General features: G+C 45.5%; 1 protein-coding gene across 1 annotated transcript in view; it reads right to left on the bottom strand.

Moving 5' to 3' along the window:
- Positions 1-2,383: 2,383 nt before the first annotated feature.
- Positions 2,384-26,068, bottom strand: part of ACSBG2 (acyl-CoA synthetase bubblegum family member 2) — a 54,040-nt gene continuing 30,355 nt past the window's right edge. The window contains exons 8-14 of the mRNA XM_056844391.1: positions 20,153-20,329; positions 19,169-19,350; positions 15,917-16,150; positions 12,424-12,641; positions 10,852-10,991; positions 7,946-8,192; positions 2,384-2,513 (exon numbers count right to left, since the gene is read on the bottom strand). Coding sequence (XP_056700369.1) covers positions 2,419-2,513; positions 7,946-8,192; positions 10,852-10,991; positions 12,424-12,641; positions 15,917-16,150; positions 19,169-19,350; positions 20,153-20,329 — 1,293 coding nt within the window. The 3' untranslated portion in view covers positions 2,384-2,418. The remainder of the gene's footprint in view (positions 2,514-7,945; positions 8,193-10,851; positions 10,992-12,423; positions 12,642-15,916; positions 16,151-19,168; positions 19,351-20,152; positions 20,330-26,068) is intronic.

Genomic DNA, 26,068 nt, shown 5'->3' with positions numbered 1-26,068 from the left:
CACACCCCGACATTTACTAGGCAGACTTCGTTTACGGGGTGGTTTGCCAGTGCCTTCCCCAGTCATCTTCCCTTAACCCCCAGCAAGCCGGGTACTCATTTTACCGACCTCAGAAGGATGGAAGGCTGAGTCAACCTCGAGTCAGCTACCTGAAACCTACTTCTGTCGGGATCGAACTCAGGTCGTGAGCAGAGCTTGGACTGCAGTACTGCAGCTTACCACTATTTGCCTTTTTCACAGCAGCCGCACACTGGGTTGACATCAAGTCGCAACCGACATGGCAAAGCCAGCCAAGGGGCTTCCAAGGCGTGTGAGAAGTGGAGGCCGTTTGCCATTGCCTTCCTCTGGAGAGTCTTCCTTGGCGGTCCCCCATCCAGGCACCAGCCCTACTTAGCTTCCAAGATCTAATGAGGACAGGCTATACCATTCCACATCCTTTTACTATTATAAGCCTTTTAAAAATGCAACGGAGTCCCAGTACCTCTGAACATCCATTGCCGGTATTTGGGAGGAGAGGAAAAGGAAGCACAAACCCAGTCAGCTGTTTAGACGTTTATTAACAATTCTTGTTCCAACCCAGGAGGGAGGGTAGACACACACATTCATTTTGCAGCACTACTTCCAGAGATAACTTTTTATACACATCCTACTAGGAGCTTGGGCCCCATCTTCCAATGCCCCCTTTTCCTGCCTCAGCTACTTCTGCCCCCCAAGTTAGTCTCCCAATACCTATACTTGTTACACTTTTACAACCATACTGCATCCACATACATCAAGTTCCTAGTCCTCAGTTACTTGCCCCCCCCAAAGCCTTCTTTCTAGACATTGCAATTTCCCACTCCCCAGCTCTACTGTTCTCTCTGCATGACCCCCACCCAGCCCCAGAATGCAGGTGGGTTCATCATCCACTCATACAATAGCAGATCGAAGTGGTTTTGGATCTGCATGACGACGGGCGCCGGAGGGAGAACCTAGCGGCTCTCCAAAGACTCAGCAGGAGGTAGGACTTGCCATTGTGATTCCTGAGCCCATATTTGGTGGCTCCCACTGAAGTCTGAGTGGGGGACTAGCTTCGTGGAAGGATGGGAGGGGGGAATTATCCTACACAAAATCCCACCAGCCTCATGCGGCCAGGCCATGGACGGCATGAAAAAGTGCATGGTTCAGTGCGATTTTGTTCAGTTAAAGACACAGACCCAACTGATCCGTCCCTTGCAGTGAAGCATGCCTAGTGGGTCCCGAGGAGGACACCTGGCGTCCAGCCAGCTTTTAAGCACCCCGCCCAAGATTAGATTCCTGTGGGGCTTTGAATGCACCTGGTGGCTCCCCCCAGCTTCAGTGACACACTATGCCTGTGCAAAATCTCAATGGAAGGTGATTTGCACTTCCGTCAGTGTCCGGTTTAAAACAGCCTGATGCTTAAAGCAGCAGGGAGTTCCCACAACCTGTTCCCATTGTCCTGCTAACATCAGCACTGGTGCTAGCCGACCCACCTCCCAACCTGGTCCCCCATGCTCGAACTTCCCATATCTCCAGAGGCAGCCGACCAAAAGGTTGAGCCTAAAAGTGCGTTTCCTCAAAGAGGGATTAACTCACACCCTGCAAGAATACGTTCATACCTGCTTTGAGGTGCACGCAAAGATTTATTTCTTTAAGCCAGGTGCCTCTACCCCAACCGTAAGCCGCAACACCCTTTTGGGGCTCATGCAAGAGATTTCCTCCCATCCAAAACGCGCTTCAACGTGTGCTGTAACTATAATTGTTTTATGGCTTTTAAGAGTCCAAACCAAGCTAAGACAAAGATACAGTATTGCACACACAGTATAAAGCTAGTCATTTCCTTGTCCGGGCATATCAGCCGGAGTCCTATGGACATGCTTAACCGTCATGTCCTCTTTTCCGAGAACCCCCACAATTTTTTCAAACACGCGCAGAGGAACAGATAGGTGATTCTCAAGTAATCATAAGGAGAGAACCAAGTTCTCTTTACATTCATTTGGGGAGGGGGGCACAGACTTTGGAGAAAGGGACTCAAGCGTGTTGCCGTGGAGCAGCTGGAATAAAGTTGTTCGCCAAGACGGCGAGCCTCGGCGCCGTCCCGATGGACCATCCTAAACAGTTCAGGGACCAAAAACAACAACAACGGGACGGCCACCGACAGCACGAACGTTTTGTAACCAGAGACTTCCCAAGCGGCCACGGGTCAGAGAGCTGCCTTTATTGAAACCTCGTTTTTCAAAAACACATTGAGGAAAGAGCGTGTTACTTTTTTCCGCACCCCCCCCAAAAAAACCCCCAAAGGAGACGAGTCCGTGCCAAAAAACAGGGTCGCGTTCACCAAAGGACAGCAGCAAGGGAGAGAAGCGAAGGACTCGACTTCTAATAAAGACAGGGTGGAGGTATAGGCTCGTTTGCTGGTTATTTGGCATCCGGTGTTTCTGCAGAGTATAACTGGTCTATTTGCTGTTTGTACATTTTGACCACCACGGGTCTCTTCAGCTTCATTGTGGGACCTATTTGAAAGAAGAGGGAGGGGAAAAAAAGAGATGGAGATAAGAACGTAAGAAAGGCCATGCTGGATCAGACCAAGGTCAATGAAGTCCAGCGGTTCTCCAGGTTAGAGGCCGCCACTCTTAACCACTACGCCGCGGATCGGCAAGGCTGTTCCAGATGAAAAGTCTTTGCCTGCTGGCAGAAGACTGCGATCGAGCGGGGAGACACAAATCTCCCTGGGGAGGAAATAGCCGCAATTTTGGTGCCACGACCAAGAAGGCCCTTTTCTTGGGTTGCCACCTATATAGCCTCGGACGGTGGGGCATCACAAAATCACACAAGGTTGGAAGAGACCACAAGGGCCATCCAGTCCACCCCCCTGCCATGCAGGATCCCACAATCAAAGCACTCCCGACAGATGGCCATCCAGCCCCTGCTTAAAGACCTCCAAAGACGGGGACTCCACCCCCCTCCTCCGAGGCAGCGCATTCCACCGTTGAACCGCCCTCACCGTCAGAAAGTTCTTCCTAATGTTTAGGTGGAATCGTTTTTCTCTTAGTTTAAATCCATTACTCCATGTCCTAGTCTCTGGAGCAACAGAGAACAAGCTAGTTCCCTCATTCACATGGCATCCCTTCAGATATTTAAACATGGCTATCATGTCACCCCTTAACCTTCTCTTCTCCAGACTAAACAAACCCAGCTCCTTAAGTCTCTCCTCATAGGGCATGGATTCCAGACCTTTGACTGTTCTGGTCGCCCTCCTCTGGACACGCTCCAACTTGTCAACATCCTTCTTAAATTGCTGAGCCCAAAACTGGACACAGTATCCCAAGTGAGGTCTGACCAATGCAGAATACAGTGGTACTAGTATTACTTCCCTTGATCTAGACACAATACTTGTCAAGGGAATGTGCTTCCCAGTGTCCCTTGCAGCCCGTTTTCCTGGTTCAGGCTTCTGGCCTGCTTATTCTGTGATATCAAACTGTGGGCATTTTGGGATGTAAGCTTGATTTGCAGCTGTGGGGACATTCTCACCTCTAAAGAGATAACCCAGCTGCCACGCATTTTACAACATCCTTCCACCAAGGCAATAAACTGCTTTCAATTAGGCCCTTATCCTGTCACAGAGAGGCCCCAGATAAGATACGTTACTGCAGGCATTTCTCACCTCTGGAACTCTCTGATGCTCTGTTTGGTCAAAGTTTTGACATATCATTAGTCAACTGGGTCTTAGCATCCTGGGGATCTCATTGGGCCTTGAGCTCACCCCATCGAGACCTCTGAGGATAAATATAGCCCACCCTGAGCTATATAGGGTGTGGTGGTCTGGGCATGCGGATAGCATGTCGGACGCCATCATCAATCCATCTGATTCCTTGGGCAGGGAGATGCCGAACGGAACTCTTGGAACACTCATTGAATGCTGAACTGATGTGCATCATCGCTTTTGGGACAGGTTATGTCTTTGTAACTGGCTAAGCTTTTGCCAAACTCTTGAACCTAAGAATCCTACTGTGTAGTTAGCTGCTTAAAAGCTTTGTTATTTTGATTTGCTTTTGCTTCACGAATAACCTCTTGTTTCTGTAACAAGCACAAGTTTTCCTGAATAAACTCTCCTAAAGATAACTTGGTGACTGGCTTCCTGGCTTCAAGCTCTAAGTCCAATTGCCTTGACAAGCTGTGGTCTGCTTACCAACCACGTACCCTTTTGTTTCGCTACTCCGTGCTGAGAGTCCTACTCTGCAGGGAGGGCGCTGGTTGTTAATTCGATACCAGCAGGCAGAAGTGGCTCTTATTTCCTGCCAGGGCGTGAGCTGGTTTATAAAAGCTCGTGGCAGCCTACTGCGGAGCGTAGGGGGTTTCCCTATGCTCTTATTTTGTAACGTGTCTTTTGCATTTGCCCCAAATGAGGAACCGGGAGCAGAGGCAACTGGCTTTTCCTCTATAATACTCCTATTGATGCAGCCCAGAATTGCATCGGCCTTCTTAGCCGCCATATCACACTGTTGACTCATGTTCAGTTTGTGGTTCAAAGCAGGGCCCCTGAAAGATGACCTTAGTGGTCAGGTAGGCTCAGGAGGGAACAGGTGGTTCTTAAGGTATGCAACTCCCAGGCCATATAGGGCTTTAAAGGTCAATTGCCTGCACCTTGAATTGACCTATGCCAAAAAAAAAAAAAAGGTCAGGAGCCCCGTGGCGCAGAGTGGTAAGCTGCAGTACTGCAGTCCAAACTCTGCTCACGACCTGAGTTCGATCCCGACGGAAGTCGGTTTCAGGTAGCCGGCTCAAGGTCGACTCAGCCTTCCATCCTTCCGAGGTAGGTGAAATGAGTACCCAGCTTGCTGGGGGTAAAGGGAAGATGACTGGGGAAGGCAATGGCAAACCACCCCATAAAGTCTGCCTAGGAAACATCGGGATGTGACGTCACCCCATGGGTCAGGAATGACCCGGTGCTCTCACAGGGGACCTTTACCTTAAAAAACAAGGTAGTGCTTTTCTAAGCTCCAGGACCAGAGATTTTGTTTTTTAAATGGGGGAATTGAACCCAGGACCTTCTGCATGCAGAACAGGGATAATCATGGCAACTCCAAAATGAAAAATAAAACAGCAGAAGCCATACCTTACCTTCTGCTGTACCGGAAGGGAAATATAAGAAAACACCCTATGAACAGAGACTATGTGCCTGCCCACAAAGAGAGACTGAAATCAACTGAGCACATATTGTTGGAGCGTGCTTTATATGACAAAATCCGCAGTGAAATCACTGGGCCATCGTTGGAAGGGTTTCCAGGGAGATCTAATAAAATCAAAATTGAATATCTGCTCTCGGATAAAAACCATCAAACAGCACGAAGGGTTGCCAGGTTTTATACCCAGGTTTATAACCTTAAAAAAAACTCAGAAGTGATCTGAAATTGAAGAGTAGTATAGATTTTAGGAAGAAAGTAGATTCCTTTGAAATGTGGTGTTGGAAGAGAGTGTTGCGGATACCGTGGACTGCCAAAAAAACCCAAATCAGTGGGTTATCGATCAAATCAAGCCTGAATTGACCCTAGAAGCTAAAATGACTAAACTGAGGATATCGTATTTTGGTCACATTATGAGAAGACAAGGGTCCCTGGAAAAGACTGTTACAGGCTTTGACATATTAGAGCACATGAACTATGATATTGGTTTTGTACATATGCCAAATTATTTAATATAAAACTTAATTACACATATAAACTACAAACTATATAGCAGAGGCGTATATGTCCTTTTAAAAGGAAAGAGAGCCTGAATATTCTATGCAGAGGCTTATGCTTCTATTACATTATTAAAGGTTTCAGTAAGTAACTAGAAACACATTCTGGCTTTTCCTATGACCTTTCTAATGGCTAATGAGAAACTAATTCTCATGAGAAACTAATTCTTGAGTTACAGAACTGAGTGCTTGATTCTCGCTTTTCCAATGCAGAAATGTTATTCATGCCAAGGGTATATAATGCTGACTATGCTGTAATGATGTAATGTAAACAATAATTGTAGTTTATGATTTAAACATGAAAACAAGATTCTATAAATTAATGAATGGGTTCAATCTCAGCATATTTTTCTGGAGAGGAGAATGATGTTAAAATTGACTATATAGAGTGATCACAAAGCTCAAAACTGATTGTTTATAGTTTAGTAAAATAGCCTCCTGAAAGAGGAAGTCCTTATTTGGCAATACAATGGGAGGCCACTGAGCATGTGCAGTAAAAATGAGAATTACACGATTCTCAAAGTCAGCCTCTTTTCCTAGCCTCTAGTCATGCTAGGAAAAGTTGAGGGTAGCAGGAAAAGAGGAAGACCCAACAAAAGATGGATTGACTCAATAAAGGAAGCCACAGCCCTCAGTTTGCAAGATCTGAGCAAGGCTGTCAAAGATAGGACATTTTGGAGGACTCATTCATAGGGTCACCATGAGTAGGAAGTGACTTGACAGCACTTAACACACACCCATAGATTTTAAGTCCTTGAGGTGACTTTATTTTTAGTTTTCGTTAAGGAGTGTTAATATGTTAAACACGTTACGTTTAAAAAATATTGTCGAAGGCTTTCACGGTCAGAGTTCATTGGTTCTTGTAGGTTATCCGGGCTGTGTAACCGTGGTCTTGGAATTTTCTTTCCTGACGTTTCGCCAGCAACTGTGGCAGGCATCTTCAGAGTAGTAACACTGAAGGACAGTGTCTCTCAGTGTCAAGGGTGTAGAAAGAGTAATATATAGTCAGAAAGGGGTTGGGTTTGAGCTGAGTATTGTCCTGCAAAAGTATTGTCCTGTAAGTATCAAGATAATGTGCTAATGAGGGTATGGTATGTTAATATGGAACCATTGTATCCTGAAGTGATCTGTTAATGTGTGTAATCCAAAACTAATCTGTATGGCTATTGTTGAATGTTGTCTTTGTCTGGAGGTGTTTCAGGGCAGGAAGCCAAGCCTTATTCATTCTTAAACTCTCCTCTTTTCTGTTAAAGTTGTGCTGATGTTTGTGAATTTCAATGGCTTCTCTGTGCAATCTGACAAAATAGTTGGTAGAATTGTCCAGTCTTTCAGTGTCTTGGAATAAGACCCTGTGTCCTGTTTGTGTCAGTCCATGTTCAGCCACTGCTGATTTCTCAGGTTGGCCAAGTCTGCAGTATCTTTCATGTTCTTTTATCCTTGTTTGTATGCTGCGTTTAATCTGTATTTGTAGTTGATGTGTTCTATGCTTATTTTTATAATGTTCTCATTCTGTACTTTTGCTGCATTTGCTGGTTGTGGGCCGTAATAAATACTTTGATTGATTGAAACAGCACAAAGCTGCCTTCTGCTCAGGCATAAGAACATAAGAAAGGCCATTCTGGATCAGACCAAGGCCCAGCAGTCTGTTCACACAGTGGCCAACCAGGGGCCTCTAGGAAGCCCACAAACAAGACGACTGCAGCAGCATTTATCCTGCCTGTGTTCCACAGCACCTAATACAGTATATTCGGCATGGTCCTCTGATCCTGGAGAGAATAGGTATGCATCATGACTAGCAGCCATTTTAACAAGTAGCCATGTATACCCCTCTCCTCCATGAACATGTCCATTACCCTCTTCAAGCCTTCCAAGTTGGCAGCCACCACCACATCCTGGGGCAGGGAGTTCCACAATTTAACTATGCGTTGTGTGAAGAAATACTTCCTTTTATCTGTTTTGAATCTCTCACCCTCCAGCTTCAGCTGATGACCCTGCGTTCTAGTATTATGAGAGAGGGAGAACAGCTCAGGTGGGAGGCAGACGGCCCAACTCTGCGCCGTCAACTCCAACCAGTAACTGAGAGATTTCGGCAGGCAGAAACCGTGGCTTGATCTCCACCACGCCCGGGTTCTCTGCTTTCGTAGCCCTTCCGCGACTCCCTGGAGCTCGGCGGCTTCCCACAGGAACCCACCCGGTGCCACTCACCCAACTCCCCGCCGTTGATAGAGAAGTCTTTGTCAAGGATCACCCACTTCTGGACCTTCTGGGCATTGGAAACGGCCTGGTCGTTGACGGCCGTGATCCCCTTCTGGATGGCGCCGTACACGGCTGGGTCTTTGCTCGCTATGATCTGTGAGACTTTGGAGGCTTTGCTGCCCAGCTTGCGGCAGAATTCGATGGCGTCGGGCGTCAGGTCATCCTCTGGATCCCCAGTTTCCATGTTCACGTTGCACTGTGAGCCAGAATGTACAAAAAACCGTTATGGTGAGTGGCTTTGCAAAGAGACTGTTTCAGTGACGCCCAGCGGGGCTGGCCTCCGCAGCTGACGCTGGCCCCAAACCAGACAGAACTATTGCCACTATGAACCACCATGTGCAGAGGCAGTCTACCTCCAGATACTGGATGCTGCAGGCACATGAGGGAGGGGCTCTTGGTTTCATACCCTGAACACCTATCGTCCAGCAATCCATTTTCCACAGTGCCCAGTCAGATGCTTCTAAAAACATCCAACCGATTATATCCTGCCCTTCCTAACCAAAAGTAGGCTGCCTTTGAACATGGAGGTTCTATGTTTTGCCATAAGCCTCTATTCAACATCCTCCTGAATGGATTTAAGCCAAGGTCCATCCATGTCCCCGTTTTCTTTCCTGCAGTGACAGCTAAATGTCTCCCCGGAAATTTGGGGAAATAACGCTCCCCATGAATCTGAACAATCCCTTTTCACAGCCTTCTGAGCATGTGGCTGTCAATGAACCTTGTGGCAGTGATTTCCACAGTTTAGTGATACACTGTGTGAAGTTCAGTCTTTTATCTTCCCAGCCAATTCATCGCAGGGGGAGATGCCTATTTCCAGTATTCCAGGGAAAGAATGCTGATACGGAATGCTATGGCCAGAACGTTGAGTACAGTGGGTTGTAGGGACCATACCACCCCAGTCTTCATCTAGCTACACTGCCTCCCACTTTGCTTTCAGGCTCAGTTCAAGGTGTTGGTACTGGACCCTTTAAAGCAGGGGTGGGGAATGCAGGCACGGGGGCCGTTTAAAGGCCCGCAAAATCATTTGGTTTGGCCCTTCATGGGTCCTGGCAGATCTCTAGCTCAGAAGGGTCTAAGACTGGTGATTCACCCCCTCCCACGAACAGGAATAGCCTTTATTCAAGGCAGATGTGAGTTTGTTTTGCCGAGAAAAGGAACCTTTTTCCCCCCTTGCAGAAGAGTCGTTAGCTATGGAGCTGCTAGGACGGCCCAAGAAACTGTGTTAACCCTTTCCTACCCAGGCTGTGGAGAAACATATTCCCTCTGTACTACAAGAGGGCTGGGGGCGGAAGTGGCGACAATGGAGGGGTTAAAGGGGGCAGGGCCAGAATGCAAGAGGGGGGAGTTCTTAGCCAGTGTGTCCTCATTTCATCCCTGCAGGTGGAGGTAGCAGGAGCTGGCTGTAGAATCTGGCCCCGACCATGAGAAGCAGGAGCAACTCCAGCGTGTGGCTGGATGGCTACACCTGGTTGGTGCAACAGACCATCCTGTGCCACCAGGTGGGCAAGTGCGCCACCGGTTGGATGCCTGCCTGCTTGCCCACCCCCGGGGGGGTCATATGGGGCAGCTGCCTGTTTGGGGCTTGGTCGTCTAATTTTTAAGTTGATAATTTTGTATGGCTCGCGAATGATGTTATAAATATCCAAATGGCCCTTGGCGGAAAAAAGGTCCCCCACCCCTGCTTTAAAGCTCTGTACAGCTTGGGGTCAGCATACCTGAAGGACCTTCTCCCATATCAACCTGTCCATCCATACTGATATTCAGTAATACTGCTTCCGGTGCCCCCAACCATCTGGAGCTAGACGGGTAGCAACCCGAGAAAGGGCCTTTTTGGGGGTGGTGCCCAAACTTCAGGACTCCCTCCCCCTGGGGGATTCGTTTGCATCCCTTTTTTTGTTGTTTTCCACCAGCAGGTGGAGTCTTTGTTTCACTTGACAATAACTGTTATTGGCCCTCCTCCCTGGTTTTGGTATTGCATGTTTATGTTTTTTAATTGAATTATTTTATATTTTATTTTAAATGCCGTGGTCACGTTTGAATGTTTTCAATGTTTGCTACAGCGGGAACCCTATTTGGGTGCCAAGGCAGCATAAAAATGTTTTAAATAAATGAATTTTAAAAGGAGGAGGAAGAAGAGGAAGAGTTTATTTTTGTAACCCACTTTTCTCTACCTTTTAAGGAGTCTTAAAGCAGCTTACAATTGCCTTCCCTTCCTCTCCCCACAACAGGCACCTTGTAAGGTAGGTGGGGCTGAGAGAGTTCAGCGAGAACTGTGATTAGCCCAAGGTCACCCAGCAGGCTTCATGTGGAGGAGTGGGGAGACCAACCCGGTTCTCCAGATTAGAGTCTGCTGCTCTTAACCACTACACCACACTGACTCCCCATTAAAAGTTATAAGGATGTATGGGGTAGGCAAGCTAGAAAACTCTCTTATGTCCCCTCCCCCTAGTCACCTCTCTCAACTGAAAAACCCCAAACTTCAGCCCCCTCTCATGGGGAAGGTGCCCCATCCCCAATTGTACGGGCTGCCTTTTCAAACTCAATTATTTTTTGAGAAGGGTAAACCAGAACTGGACCCCCACAGTATCTAATCTAGAAAGGCACTACAATACAAGCCCAGAGTCAATGGGACTTAAAACACTTAGGGCTGTTTAACTTGGAAAGAAGGGGGTTAAGGGGAGAGATGATAGAGGTCTATAAAATTATGCATGGTTTGGAGAGAGCGGACAAGGAGAAGCTTTTCTCTCTATCTCTCATAATACCAGAAAGCGGGGTCATCACGTTCAGAGGCAGTCTACTCCCCAGCGTCAGGTTCCGGGCGGCCCCGTTTGGCAGAAATGAAAGCCGGCACTTGCCTTCAGAGTCAGCAGCATCGAGAGGAACTTGGCCTTGTCCCCCAACAGCATGGCGTTGCTCAAAATGGGCACGGCCTCTTTGACGGCGTCCTCGATAGGGACTGGCGGGATGTTCTCACCTCCTGCGGTGATAATGAGCTCTGGAAGGGAAGGGCACAGATTTGAGCATTGCAATCTCTCTCCCCAAAAAACTACAAGCACAGTACATGAAACTCAGTGATCCCTGCAGGCATCTCAAACAGCCCCCCCCCCACACACACACATGAGTTTAGACACCAAAGTTTCTCTCATGCTGAAAATCAGTCCTGGTTTTTGAAATCTGGTGGGGAGGGAGAGGGGGGAGGGAGAAGAAGGAGGAGGAGGGGGAGGGGGAGAAGGAGAAGAGGGAGAGGGAGAAGGAGGAGTGGGAGAAGAGGGAGAAGGAAGAAGAGGGAGAAGAGGAGGAAGAACTGGTTTTTTATACACCGCTTTTCTCTATCACTTAAGTGAGAATAAAACCGGTTTACAATCTCCTTCCCTTCCTCTCCCCACAAGAGGCACCTTGTGAGGTAGGTGGGGCTGAGAGAGTTCAGAGAGACGGGGAGTGGTGGCTCAGCGGTAGAGCATCTGCTTGGCATGCAGAAGCTCCCAGATTCAATCCCCTGCACCACCTGTTAAAGGGAGCAGGCAAGTAGGTGATGTGAAAAACCTCCGCCTGAGACCCTGGAGAGCCACTGCCGGTCTGAGTAGACAATGCTGACTTTGATGGACCAAGGGTCTGATTCAGTATAAGGCAACTTCATGTGCTCATGGGTTCAGAACTGTGACTAGCCCAAGGTCACCCAGCTGGCTTCATGTGGAGGAGTGGGGAAACAAACCCAGTTCACCAGATTAGAGTCTGCTGCTCATGTGGAGGAGTGGGGCATCGAACCCGGTTCTCCATATTAGAGAATGACGGACCATGTCATTTAAGGATAGACTGGTCCATACTGATATAATCGATCACCCTATCAGCACTCATAGGAAAGGCCACTTTCGTTGTGGAACTTGTAATATGTGTCAGTATGCTCTCCCTGTTAAATGCTTCACATGTGTGAGAACGGGTCTGAAATTTGAACTCAAAACTTAAACTGACTGTAGCTCAGAGAATACTATTTACGCCATTCTCTGCCCATGCCAATTTATGTACATAGGCAAACCCAATCGATCCCTGAGTACACGGATCGGTGAGCATTTATCACGAGTCCACCCCTCCAAACCACCGCTCTTAACCACTACACCACGCTGGCTCTCACACCATGCTGGTTCTCTCTCCCTGAAGGCTGTCGAAGCCAGCAGTCAATACACCCTGGAGCAACGAGCTCCTCGAACAGTGTCCTCAAAGCATTTCATGAAAGAGTCCAGCCTGGCGAGCTACCTGTCTGCTTGAAGGGAAGGACTGCATTAGAACCTCTCTTGCTGCGGTGATACTTTTCCATTTGCGGGGAAGGCATCTTTGACCATGGGTGTGGGGGAGATGACACTCAACATTCTAAAGCTGTCCAAAGTAACCACTGCACAGACCCATGTCCTGGAGGGGAAGAAGCGTCTTACCTTTGATCCGCCCCGTGATGTAAAGGAAGCCATCTGGATCGTGTTTCCCGAGGTCCCCTGAATGCAGCCAGCCTTCGTTGTCAATGGCTTCTTTGGTCTTGTCTTCCATGTTCAAGTAGCCCATGAAGACGTGGCGGCCCGCAAAACAGATCTCCCCGTTGCCGTCACCGTCCGGTTTGAAGATCATCGTCTTGCAACCCGTGATTTCTTTGCCGCAACTGGGAAGAAGAAGATTGTGAGCCAGTTTGAGTCTTCTTTAAATGGTAGAGGAAGTCGGCATATGAAAACCAACATCTTCATCTCACAACAACCCGCCACTCTTAACCACTACACCATGCTGGTGTAAGGGTCTGTATGCCTGGCCTTGGGTAGGCCTTTGCCTTGTATGCTTTCTCCCCCCCCCCCCCCGGACTCGTAAAAGCAGTCCAGGTCTCTTGACTTTCCTTGGTTCAGGCGCAGCGTCTGACGGGCCCCAGGTTGGAATGTCGATTCCCTCTTCCCACGTCCCTCCTTTGCTCTCACTGACTCCCTTCCACCACTGTGGCCTTGGTGGGTAGATAGTACTAACAAGCTCTGAGTTCTTTGATGTTTTGTACCATGCACAATTATCTCGTAGATTCCCATAACACACGTTTGACATCTGCTTCCCTGTAGGGGTTATAATTCTGTTTTTGTGAATCTGAATTCAATTGCAACTTTACCAGTGTAAGGCCTGTACTTCTCTGAAGCTTCCAATAAAGTTTCTTGTTTCTGCATGACCGTCTGAGCAAGTGATTTTATGGAGTTTGCACAGGGAGGTTGGGAACCCTCACAGCTGGCTCTCAAAAATAAATTAGCGTGTAAGATTTTCACAGCCCACGGAGGCTTTAAAGTCAGGGTTCGGCGCTGAAGCCTCTTTTCCGCAAGGTTCAGCCCCCTCCCTTTTTTTTAAAAAAAAAAAGTGCAGTTCATCTTTTGGGCTAGAGAGAATTCCCAGTTGAGGTAGCCGTGGCAGCTCATTTCCGCAGCCTGAACAAAAACAGGCTTTTATTTTGTAAGTCGTCCGTAGTTCTGCATTTCCTTCTGAAACCATCCTTCTGGAATATTATTCCGCTGCTGGTGGTTAAGGGGAGAAGCAAGACACCAATAGCTTCCCCAACCCTAGCCCCAGCCTTGGACAGCATCTACAACTGCTTAGGCCAGGGGTCCCCAACCCTTTTGAACCTGTGGGCACCTGTGGAAATTCTGACACAAGGTGTTGAGGTAGGGTTGCCAACCTCCAAGTATTTATGAGCTATAAAAAAGTTTTTTTACACGGCTTTTCTTATGTGTGAAAGTAACACTACCATTGAAATCATCACTGATGTAAACTGCTATTGAGTTGAAATTTACTTGTTCAAATATAGTTGAATAGTTGAAAGTATAACCTTGTTCATTTGTTATATATTAGATTTATTTGACTGCCAGAAGCTGATTATTTTTTGACTACTTACACTGTATCAGCTGAATTTCTTATTTTGTATTAACCTCCAGGTACTAGCTGGAGATCTGCTATTACAACTGATCTCGAGCCAATAGAGATCAGATCACCTGGAGAAAATGGCCGCTTTGGCAATTGGACTCTATGGCATTGAACTTAGGGTTGCCAACCTCCAGGTACTAGCCGGAGATCTCCTGCTATTACAACTGATCTCAAGCCGACAAAGATCAGTTCCCCTGGAGAAAATGCCCACTTTCGCCCCTGGACTCTATGACACTGAAGTCCCTCCCCTCCCCAAATCCAGCCCTCCTCAGGCTCCGCACTCCGCTTCTCAGGCTCCACCCTGAGCCAGCTTGCTGGGGAGGGTGGACTACAAATATGAAAAATAAATTAAAAAAATATATATAAATAAACCTCCCGCCAGTGGCGCAGAATGACCTGGCAACCCTATGGTGAGGGCAGCCACAAAATGGCTGCCACAGACACCTACTGCCTGAAATAGGGTTGCCAGGTCCCTCTTTGCAACCAGCGGGATATTTTGGGGGCGGAGCCTGAAGAGGGCGGGGTTTGGGGAGGGGTGGGACTTCAATGCCATAGAATCCAATTGCCAAAGCAGCCATTTTTCTCCAGGTGATCTGATCTCTATCGGCTGGAGATCAGTTGAATTAGCAGGAGATCTCCTGCTACTACCTGGCAGTTGAGCAACCAAAATAAACACCTCTGCACTGATACCGAAGGTAAGGAAGATAGTGCAGGAAAAGCTGGCAATAAACAACTGACAGAACTAGTGATATGACAAAGTGTATTCAGTGCAACAAATAGGACTAACAAAGCTATGTACAAAATATACACAAAACTCTTTCAAAAGTCCAAAGCAGGTACAATTGTCCAAATGCTATGATAAGGATGCAACAAGAGACATCTTCATGCAGAAGTGGATAGGAAGTCGATCGTTTCTTTTTCTTCTTCAGTTCCGTTCAATTAGAATTTTTCAATAATGCACATAAGAACATCCAACTTTCATTCAATTCTCCTCTGAGGATGAGTAAAAAACTATGTAGACTGAAAATAGTGGGGTTCCAATACAGGATGCGTCATATAAGGTACATAGTTGTACAGACGTTTCTGCTAGTTTGACTGTTCCCAACGGGAACATTATTGAAAAATTCTAATTGAACGGAACTGAAAAAGAAAAAGAAACGATCGTCTTCCTATCCACTTCTGCATGAAGATGTCTCTTGTTGCATCCTTATCATAGCATTTCTTGGACAATTGTACCTGCTCTGGACTTTTGAAAGAGTTTTGTGTATATATTGTACATAGCTTTGTTAGTCCTATTTGTTGCACTGAATACACTTTGTCATATCACTAGTTCTGTCAGTTGTTTATTGCCAGCTTTTCCTGCACTACCTGGCAGTTGGCAACCCTAGCCTGAAAGCCCAAGTGGGGGAGATTGTAGAAAAATCTAATAATTTTAGAAAAATACACAGGGAAAGAGAAACATGTGAGATAATCAAATCTAGTGGCAGCTTTTAAATCTGCACCGTCAGTCAGATGTCCAGTGGCCAATCAGAAGTCCCGCTGGGCAAGAGCCCTGTTTGGCCCCGTCCACTTCCTAAAAACACTTGGTGGGCAACAAAAGTGTCTGCGGGGGCCATGGCTCCCCCAGGCACCATGTTGGGGACACCAGCTTAGGTGACAGATCCCGTAGCCATGCCAGCATGGTGTAGTGGTTAAGAGCGGTGGTTTGGAGCAGCGGACTCCAATCTGGACAACCGGGTTTGACTCCCCACTCCTACACACGAAGCCAGCTGGGTAGCCTTGAGCTAGTCACACTCTCTCAGCCCCACCTACCTCGCAGGGTGTCTGTTGTGGGGAGGGGAAGGGAAGGTGATGGTAAGCCGGTTTGATTCTTCCTTAGGTGGTAGGGAAAGTTGGCATATAAAAACCAACTCTTCTTAGGGACTAGAGACATTACGAGTGCTGGGTTTTTCTATTCTGGGCCGGGATCGCAACCTACACCTCTTGCCCTACCTCATCAACTTGTAGCAGTCCACGTGAGAGAGTGTGTGAGGGCCCGAACTTTCGCTCATGCCGTAGAGCTCGTAGACGGGGATGTCGAGGCTCAGGAAGTACTCCAAGGTTTCCTTCGTGATGGGGGCCGCCCCCGTGAAGCATTTGGTGCAGTGGTCCAAGCCCAGCGCCTTCCGGACTTTCTTGTATACCAGCGCCTTGGCGAAACGGTAGCTCATCGGGAGCTCAGCAGATCTATGGAAGGGGATGAAAGGATGGAAAGATCTGAGGAGGGGCCTGCAGAAGGTCCCCGGTTCAATCCCCGGCATCTCCAGTTAAAGGGATTTGGCAAGTAGGTGATGTGAAAGACCTCTGCCTGAGACCCTGGAGAGCCTTGGAGAGGGGCCATGGCTCAGTGGTAGAGCATCTGCTTGGCATGCAGAAGGTCCCGGGTTCAATCCCCAGCATCTCCGGTTAAAAGGGACCAGGCAAGTAGGTGATGTGGAAAGACTTCTCCCTGAGACCCTGGAGAGCCACTGCCGGTCTGAGTAGACAATACTGACTTTGATGGACCAAGGGTCTGATTCAGTATAAGGCCCAGTGGTGGAACATCTGCTTGGCATGCAGAAGGTCCCAGGTTCAATCCCTGGCATCTCCAGTTAAGGGGACTAGGCATAGAAAAGAGTAGGAGTCCAGTAGCACCTTAAAGACTAACAAAATTTCTGGCAGGGACTAGGCAAGTAGATGATGGGAAAGACCTCAGCCTGAGACCTTGGAGAGCAGCTGCCGGTCTGAGTAGGCAATACTGACTTTGATGGACCCAGGATCTGATTCAGTAGAAGGCAGCTTCATGTGGGTGTTCCCAAGCAGGAAAGGTCCTAATGCATATACATGGGGGGGGGGGCTCTCTTGCATGAGACCCACAGAAAATGCTGGGCACGCCCCATATCCTTCGTCGAGATGCCGAAAAACACAAGTGCCCCCAAAACAGAAGACCATCATGGACTTAGCTTACGGAACTCGCTGCCACAAGATGTGGCAATAAGCACTCACCTAAACTGGTTTCGAAAAATGATGGGACCCAGAGGCAGAGGAGGATCATAATTATCAGCCAGACACAGGAGCTAAATGCTCCTGGAAAGGGAGGCTTCTGTCTACCTCCCTTCATCCGTTGCTGGGGATGGGGAGAACAGGGGAGGGCTTGGGCCTCCTTGACTCTGCTTGTAGGGCTCCTTTCAAACCGAAGAACAGCCATACAGGATTAAGCACCCAAAGGTTAAGAAAAAAATGCCACCATCCAAGGTCAAAAGATAGACAATATAAAGGTTATGTCGATACAAAATACGTATGTATTTATTACAGGCTAAAATCAATAACATATATAAGGCCCTGCAGTAGCCTACCAAAACCAGCATGCTTATTAGCCTGAAGAGAAGACTGAGAGGGGATATGATAACCATCTTCAAATACTTAAAGGGCTGTCATATAGCGGAGGGTGCCAAGTTGTTTTCTGTTGCCCCGGAAGGTCGGACCAGAACCAACGGGTTGAAATTAAATCAGAAGAGTTTCCGTCTAGACATTAGGAAGAATTTCCTAACAGTTAGAGCGGTTCCTCAGTGGAACAGTCTTCCTCGGGAGGTGGTGAGCCCTCCTTCCCTGGAGGTTTTAAAGAAGAGGTTAGATGGCCATCTGTCAGGAATGCTGATTCTGTGACCTTAGGCAGATAATGAGAGGGAGGGCATCTTGGCCCTCTTCTGGTCACTGAGTGTGTGGGGGGTGGGGGGTGGGAGGTAGTTGTGAATTTCCTGCATTGTACAGGGGGTTGGACTAGATGACCCTGGTGGTCCCTTCCAACTCTATGATTCTATTCTATGTAAACCTACAACACAAATAGACATAACATTGCACAATTAAACGATTTGTGTTGTAGGTTCACATAAGCATGCTGGTTTTGGTAGGCTATTGCAGAGCTTTATATATGTTATTGATTTTAGCCTGTAATAAATATATACATATTTTGTATCGACATAACCTTTATATTGTATAACTTTTGGCCTTGAATGTTTTTTCTTGACTTTTGGGTACTTCTGTTTTTTTTTAGGGTTAAGTCTTTTTCTCCTTTGCTGTTGTTGCAGCAGCCATACAGGACCAGAGCCATGGTCCATCAAGTCCAGCATCCCATTTCTCTACCCACTAGCCAACCAGAAGGCCCATAATTTGGGGCACAGGTGCCAAGCCTCCCCCTTCTGCCTGCCCCCCCAGGTACACTGTCTTTTAACACGGAGGCTCTATTTAAGCTGTAATGTCTCAGCCACCATGGGTGGTCCTCTCTTCTCACAATCGTGGGAAACCCCTTTTAAAGCAACCGAGGCCGGTGGTCACCACGACATCCTGTGGCAGTGAGTTCCACAAGCCTTGTATGAAACCCTGGCCAGTCTACTGCCCAACTGCTTCATGCGGTTCTTGTTCAGTGTTCCCACAGCATACAACCCTCTCCCAGCTTTCTCCACCTCATAATTTTAGGAGAGGCCCTCTGTCGGGGCCTCTCCTAGGGTTGCTAGATCCCCCCCCTGGCCACCAGCAGGGGATGGAGGGGTAGAAGAGTTGAGTTGAAGAGTTGGTTTTTATATGCCGACTTTCTCTACCACTTAAGGAAGAATCAAAGCGGCTTACAATCACCTTCCCTTCCCCACAACAGACACCCTGTGAGGTAGGTGGGGCTGAGAGAGCTCCAAGAGAGCTGGGACTAGCCCAAGGTCACCCCGCTGGCTTCATGCGGAGGAGTGGGGAAACCAACCCAGTTCACCAGATTAGCCTCCGCCGCTCACGTGGAGGAGTGGGGAATCAAACCCGGTTCTCCAGATCAGATTCCACCACTCCAAACCACTGCTCTTAACCACTACACCACACCGGCTCTGGGTTGCCAGATCCAGGCTGGGAAACTCCTGGAGATTTGGGGATGGAGCCTGGAGAGCACAGGGACCTCAGTGGGATACAATGCCATAGAGGGTGGGTTAGAAATATAATAAAAAATAAAATAAAAATAGAGACACCCTCCAAAGCATCCATTTTCTCTAGGGAAAATGATCTCTGTGGTCTGGAGATGTCCTGTAATTCCGGGGGATCCCCAGGTCCCACCTGGAGGCTGGCATCTCTGTCTTCTCCCCTCACCCTGCTAGTCATCCTTTTTCTCAGCTCAAGAGCCCCACATGCTCTCCAACCCTTCCTCGCAGGGTCAGCGCACCATGCCAACCCTCGGATTTTCCTGCTTACCCGTTCATCCGCTTGATGTTGGTTTCTAGCCCAACCGCCTTTGCCCAGGCTGCAATCTTCTTCTTCAAGGCCGATGACTTGGCACCAACCGATTTCATCTTCTCTTGCATCTTCTCCCACACCCGAGGGACCCCCATGAATGCCGTGGGCCTCACTTCCTTCAAGGTTTCCACCAAACTTCCCTGTGAGGCACACAAGAAGAAGAGTTGGGTTTTATACCCAGCCTTTCTCTACCACTTAAGGAAGACTCAAACCAGCTTACAATCACCTTCCCTGCCCCTCCCCACAACAGACACCTTGTGAGGTAGGTGGGGCTGAGAGAGCTCTAAGAGAACTGTGACTGGCCCAAGGTCACCCAGCAGGCTTCACATGGAGGACAGGGGAATCAAACCTGGTTCCCCAAATTAGAGTCCGCCACTCTTAACCACTTCACCACACTGGAATCAAACCCGGTCCCCCAGATTAGAGTCCACTGCTCATGTGGAGGAGTGGGGAATCAAACCCAGTTCCCCAGATTAGAGTCTGCCGCTCATGTGGAGGAGTGGGGTATACAACCCGGTTCCCCAGATTAGAGTATGCCGCTCATGTGGAGGAATCAAACCTGGTCCCCCAAATTAGAGTCCGCCACTCTTAACCATTGCACCACGCTGGAACCAAACCTGGTTTCCCAGATTAGAGTCCAACGCTTATGTGGAGGAGTGGGGAATCAAACCCGGTTCCCCAGATTAGAGTTTGCTGCTCATGTGGAGGAGTGGGGAATCAAACCTGGTTTCCAAAATTAGTGTCTACTGCTCATGTAGACGAGCAAGGAATCAAACCTGGTTCTCCAGATTAGAGTCCGCCGCTCATGTGGAGGAGGAATCAAACCAGGTTCCCGAGATTAGAGTCCAGCGCTCTTAACCACTACGCCACACTAGAACCATCAGGGCCACTGCTGGAGAACCAGCATATGCACCCATTCCCAAAAAAGGGAACGCGCATCACCTTTAGAGCGTCCGGCTGGGCAAAAAAGGTCTGCATCCCAAAGGTCATCGGTAGCCAGATGTCAATCATCTGCGCGGCAACGTGGCTGAGTGGCAGATAGCTGACCACCAGCTCCTGGCGCTCCAGGGCACAAGACAGGCCGACATACTGCCCTCCTGCCCGGGCAGTCCACGTTATCTGGAAGCCAAGACACAGGGTTAGCCCTGAAACACACTGTCCTTACCAGGCTGCCCTTGCCCACTTTCAGGGATCTAGCAAACGAACGTTAGCGTGCTGTACAGTTACTTAAGCAAACCAAAACAGCAACGGTTGCAAAAACAATTGAATAAATCAACAGTATGTCCTTTTGATAGTGTTATTCAAATATCATATACACTATATATAATGAACTTGGTTGACAAACTTAACCATAAATTACAAGGAGCACAAAATTATAGGTACAATGTCCGTTTTTTCAGTCTTTTTGGCTGTATCCACTTTCAGGGATCGGCATGACCCAAAGGACCAAGCTTCATGTCCAAATAGGGCAGCGGTTTCCAAAGTGGGCAGTACCACCCCCTGGGGGGCAGTGGGATTACCTAAGGGGGTACTAAGAGGCAAGAGGGCAGCAGGGGGGGCGCAAGAGGTGGGCCCCTTCAACTGTGTTGTTCAATAATTTACAATAGATCCAGCTAATGCACCATGCTGGCAAATTGGGTGGAAGCTATCAGAATTTTTTTCCAGACTTTGAAGAGCTGGTACCACTGGATCAAGTTCAGCCGTTTTGTTGAATACATTCCAACTAAAAAGTTGTAATTTCATTTTGAATAGATGTGCAATTAATTGTTACTATTTTGAAATTTTATTGTTATTATCTTCTTTAATGAGTCATGCAAACCCCTATTTTGAATAATGCTTTTTTTTATTTTTTTTATTTTCTACAATTCAACAAAAATAAACATATCTCAACAATATATTCAGTTGTAACTACTTGTAACAAAAAAAGCTCATTGCTATTACTGAGAATATGTTATCTATAGTATTCAATGCTATCTGCTATATATGACTTCCCCGCATCTTCTTCAGTCACTAATTCTACTGGTTAACACTTTTGCATTTCAAATTAATTTCTAATCCTTATTTTCTCATACAGACTTGCTTTAAGCTATCTATACTACTTCTATAAACAATTTCAAGTCCTGCCTAGTTATAATATTATCATCATTGTCTCTATATAACATTCTATTATTCTATAATAAAGGGATTAGATCAATACATATTTTCCCATTAGAAATTCATCAAAGTAAATCCACCGTGTCTCCCTTACACCCTAAAAATAAGCATCATCTTAGCCATTATCTTGTTTTGGGAGGGGATCTGCCAGTCCTTCTTTATTTCCCAATCCCCACCCCCCGTTTTTCAGTATAGTAGCTGCAATTCTGGCCTCTGAAAATGTAAAAGAAGATCCCAGTGATTGTATCCATTGGCTTCTTGTTAAAATTTCCAGCAGCTTCTTGGTAAAATCCTTCGTCATGTCTCCCTCCATCGCTGGCTGCCAGGAAGTGTTTTCTTGGGATAATAATGTTCCTCCTGTCAGCAGTAACTCAGACAAGTAGATTGTAGAGATATTGAATTCTCTCATGTTGCTCTCTCTCATTGCCAGCTGGTCACTTGCAGCTACCTCTTTAAAAATAGATTGTTCTAATTCATTGTCATTTTTTCCAGGTTTTATCACCATTTCCACATAGCATTCAATCATCATCTCCTTAGTAGAATCTTTTTTTTCCATTGACATAATTGTTGTCGTTATCTTGGGTCTTCATATCGTGGATCTCCTCAATAATAGTGTCCAGTTTTCCATTAATTGATTTAAATAGGATATTCATCACCTCAGCTAGTTGAAATACTTGATGTGAGAGCGCTTGTTTTTCAAAGACTAAATCTTGTTGCACTGCAAACATGTCCATTTGTTTGAGTAACATCTCTTCCATCCTCTTGTTTGACATATCTGCTTGTATTCTTATATAGAAGCAGGCTTTGTAATTTTCAAGATATCCTCAATTACGCTTCAAAGCGGCACAGATAAAGAAAAGAAAGTAGACAGGAAACTGCAGTATCATAGACCCTGCGTCGTCTCCTCTCGGTGGTTAAGTGATAGGAACGATTTGATGGGTACACCGGGGAGATTCACTTCAAGTCTTCCAGTCTGCCCTGTCTTTTCGATGGTAACAAAGCCCTTCTTATTATCTTCCGGTCTTAAGAGGCGACGTGGCTGGACATTGAATCAAAGAGATCCGGAAGTGGGGGGGAAGGTTTTCGTCTCCCTCCCTCCCCTCAAAGCATTTAATTGGTAGTTGTAAAGTCATTCAAAAGTCCCTTTTATTGCGTCTACTCACTGATCAAGTTGATAAGGTCTTAGTCAGTTCATTTAATGGCATTTGTTTATTTAAAAAGTCTCGTTACGCTGGGCAGGGAGTCGCCGGTTTTCGTAGGTATTTTGAATAATGCTTTTTATAGGATAGGGTAGGGAGCGCTGGGGTTGAGTTTGTGGAACCAAGGGGGCGGTGGCCCGAAAAGTTTGGGAACCACTGAAATAGGGGTTTTTCAGGAGCTGCATTTCTCAACGTGAGCTCAAAGGGAAACCCCACATTCATGTGAGGGGTCTGGAGGCAAGGTCCTATGAGGAAAGGCTGAAGGAGCTGGGTATGTTTACCCTGGAGAGGAGAAGACTGAGAGGTGATGTGATAGCCATCTTTTTTTTTGTATAGATTTTTTTATTGTTTTCTAGTTACAACATATTCATCAATCAGTCATCCAATGTCATACGTTGATAATCTAATCATTACCTTTTCAATCATTATATATAATCCAAACAATATTGACTTCCCCTCCCACCTCCTCTATCTTTTTGATATACTTGTTCTTCCCTTTGTATTTAATTTCTAATCCGTTATAGTAATATAGATTTAAATTAAATATACTTTCAATTATCTTAAAATATAAACTTTAACATTAATACTAATATGTAGTAATCAGGATTAGAGCAATACATATCCTTTAATTTCTCCTGTATACAGTTCATTTACACAGTAAGTCGTCCATGCTTCCCATTCTCCCACAAATTCCGTATTCTCTTTTTGATTTATTAATGCAATTAGTTTAGCCATTTCTGCCAGTTCTAACATTTTTTGTATCCAGTCACTCTTATCTGGTGTCTCTGATAATTTCCATTTTGCTGCATATACCAGTCGTGCAGCCGTGGTGGCATATATCAAACATGATCTCTGATTTGAAATAGAATCTGGTAGGATACTTAACAACATCATTTCCGGTGTTTTAGGAATATTTTGTTGTAGTATCAATCTTACTTCGTTGTAGATCATGTCCCAGAAATTCTTTGCTTTTTCACATAACCACCAAACATGATGAAAAGAGCCAATCTCGTCCTTACATTTCCAACAGTTTGGTGACATTGTTTTATACATTGTAGCTAGTTTTTTCGGTGTCAAGTACCATCTGTAAATCATCTTGTATATGTTCTCTCTCAATGATTGTGAAAGTATGGATTTCATATCTCGTGACCAGAGTCTTTCACATCTATTCAAAGGAATGTTGTGACCCAGCGTCTGTGCCCAGGAAATCATCGTAGGTTTAATCTGGTCTTGCTCTGTATATATAGTTAACAACAGTTTATACATCTTTGAAATTAGATGATCATTTGTATCCAACAGCGTTTGTTGTAGAATTGATTTTTCTTTGGTAAAATCTAGCTTTATACCCTGGGTATAAACAGACTTTATTTGATGATATTGAAACCAGGTCAGGTGTTCTTTTAATTCTTCATGTTCTTTTAGGGCACATCTGTTGTAATCCCATTTTAAAAGGTCCTGGTATATAACAAATTGGGAAGGTTTCAATGGTCGTAATGTCAACATCTCGTGATGAAATCCACAATGGCATTTTAGTTTCTAAAAGATGTTTATACCTTTGCCAAGTTTTTATTAAAGAAGATTTAACAATATGATGCTGAAATGCAGTATGTATTTTAAGTTTATCATGCCACATGTAACCATGCCACGCAAATCTATTGTCAAAGCCTTCTAAATCCAATAAACAAGTATTCTTCAATTGTGTCCAGTCCTTTAGCCACACAAAGGCCGAAGTCTCCACATATAGTTTAAAATTAGGAAGAGCAAATCCTCCTCTTTCTTTAGAGTCCACCAAATATTTATAGGTAATTCTAGGTTTTTTCCCTTGCCAAACAAAATTCAATAAGTCCTTCCTCCACATGTCAAAATATTTTGCATGTGTAATTATTGGTAGGTTCTGAAATAAAAACAACAGTCTTGGCAATATGTCCATTTGAACTACTGAAATCCGTCCCAGAAAGGAAATATTTTTATTAGACCACGTTATCATATCTTTTTTGATTACTCCCCACAGTTTAACATAATTATTAACAATTAGATCTTTACTTTTATTTGTAATCCAAGTACCTAAGTACTTTTCTTTGTTTGTTTTCTCCCATCCTGAAATATCTACAAAGTCTTTTTGTTCTCCCCTTGAGAGATTTTTAAACAATATCTGAGTCTTATCTTGATTGATCTTAAATCCCGCAACCTCACCATATTGTTTCAATAAATCCAACAAAAAATTTATAGATTGGTTCGGGTCATTCAAAATGAGTAGTAAGTCATCTACAAAAGCTCTCATTTTAAACTCATTTATCTTGAGGCCATGGATTGCATCTCTATCCCGTATCTTACAACATAAAGTTTCTAGGACTAGGATAAAAAGCAGAGGAGAAAGCGGACAACCTTGTCTAGTTCCTTTTTGTATTTCACAATTATCGGAAATTGATTCATTCACTAATATTTTGGCTTTCTGAGTTGTATATATAGCATCAATTCCAGTCCGAAATCTGTCACCAAAATTCATTTTTTCCAACACTTTTTTCATATATTCCCATGAAACCATATCAAAGGCCTTCTCCGCATCTAAGAAAATGAAAGCAGCTTTATGTTGGTTGTTATGCTCATAATATTCCATTGCATCTAATAAGACCCTCAAATTGTCTTTAATCTGTCTTCCAGGGATAAAACCCGCCTGATCTTCATGAATCAAGGTTGTAATAAATCGCTTAAGTCGGTTCGATAATATAGAAGCATATATTTTATAATCTACGTTCAATAAAGAAATAGGACTATAATTAGTTACTCTTTCTGAATCTCTCCCAGGTTTGTGAATTAACAATATAAAAGCATGGGACCACGTCTCAGGAGAAAGTCCCATATTTAATATGGTATTACATACCATCGTAAATGGGCTCTTCAAATAGTCTTTAAACAATTTAAAAAATAAAGCTGTAATTCCATCTGGGCCGGGTGTTTTATCCGGTTTTTGTCTTGTTATTGCTTCTTCTGATTCTGTTGTTGTTATTGGGGCATCTATAGATTTTTGTTGTTCGGAGGTTAATTTAGTAATGTTTACCTTTTTCAGATATTTATCCATCTTCTTCTCAGAAATAAGATCTTTCTGATACAATTTAGTATAAAAAGATACAAATTCTTTCTGTACATCAGTTGTTGTGTGTACCGGTCCCTTTTCCGTCTGAACTGTACTAATTATCTTCTTCTGCATAGAGTTTCTTAATTGGCTGGCCAAAAGTTTACCAGGGCGGTTTGCATGTTCAAAATACCTTTGCTTCACATATTTCATATTTTTATTCATTTCTTCCATGACGACCAAATTAAGTTGATGTTTAGCAATTTTAATCTTTAATAAAATATCTTTTATCTGGGGTTGTTTAGATTCTAGAATAAGTTGTAGTTCTAAGTTTTGTAGTTCCCAGAGTATGTCATTTGTTTGCTGTAATTGTTTTTTCCTCCATGCAGTATTCTTCTGAATCAAAAATCCTCTCAGTACTGCCTTAAAAGC

The sequence above is a fragment of the Euleptes europaea genome, chromosome 2 (assembly GCF_029931775.1).
Source record: "Euleptes europaea isolate rEulEur1 chromosome 2, rEulEur1.hap1, whole genome shotgun sequence".
Classification (NCBI taxonomy): Eukaryota; Metazoa; Chordata; class Lepidosauria; order Squamata; family Sphaerodactylidae; genus Euleptes; species Euleptes europaea.
This window is presented reverse-complemented; position numbering and strand designations above follow the sequence as displayed.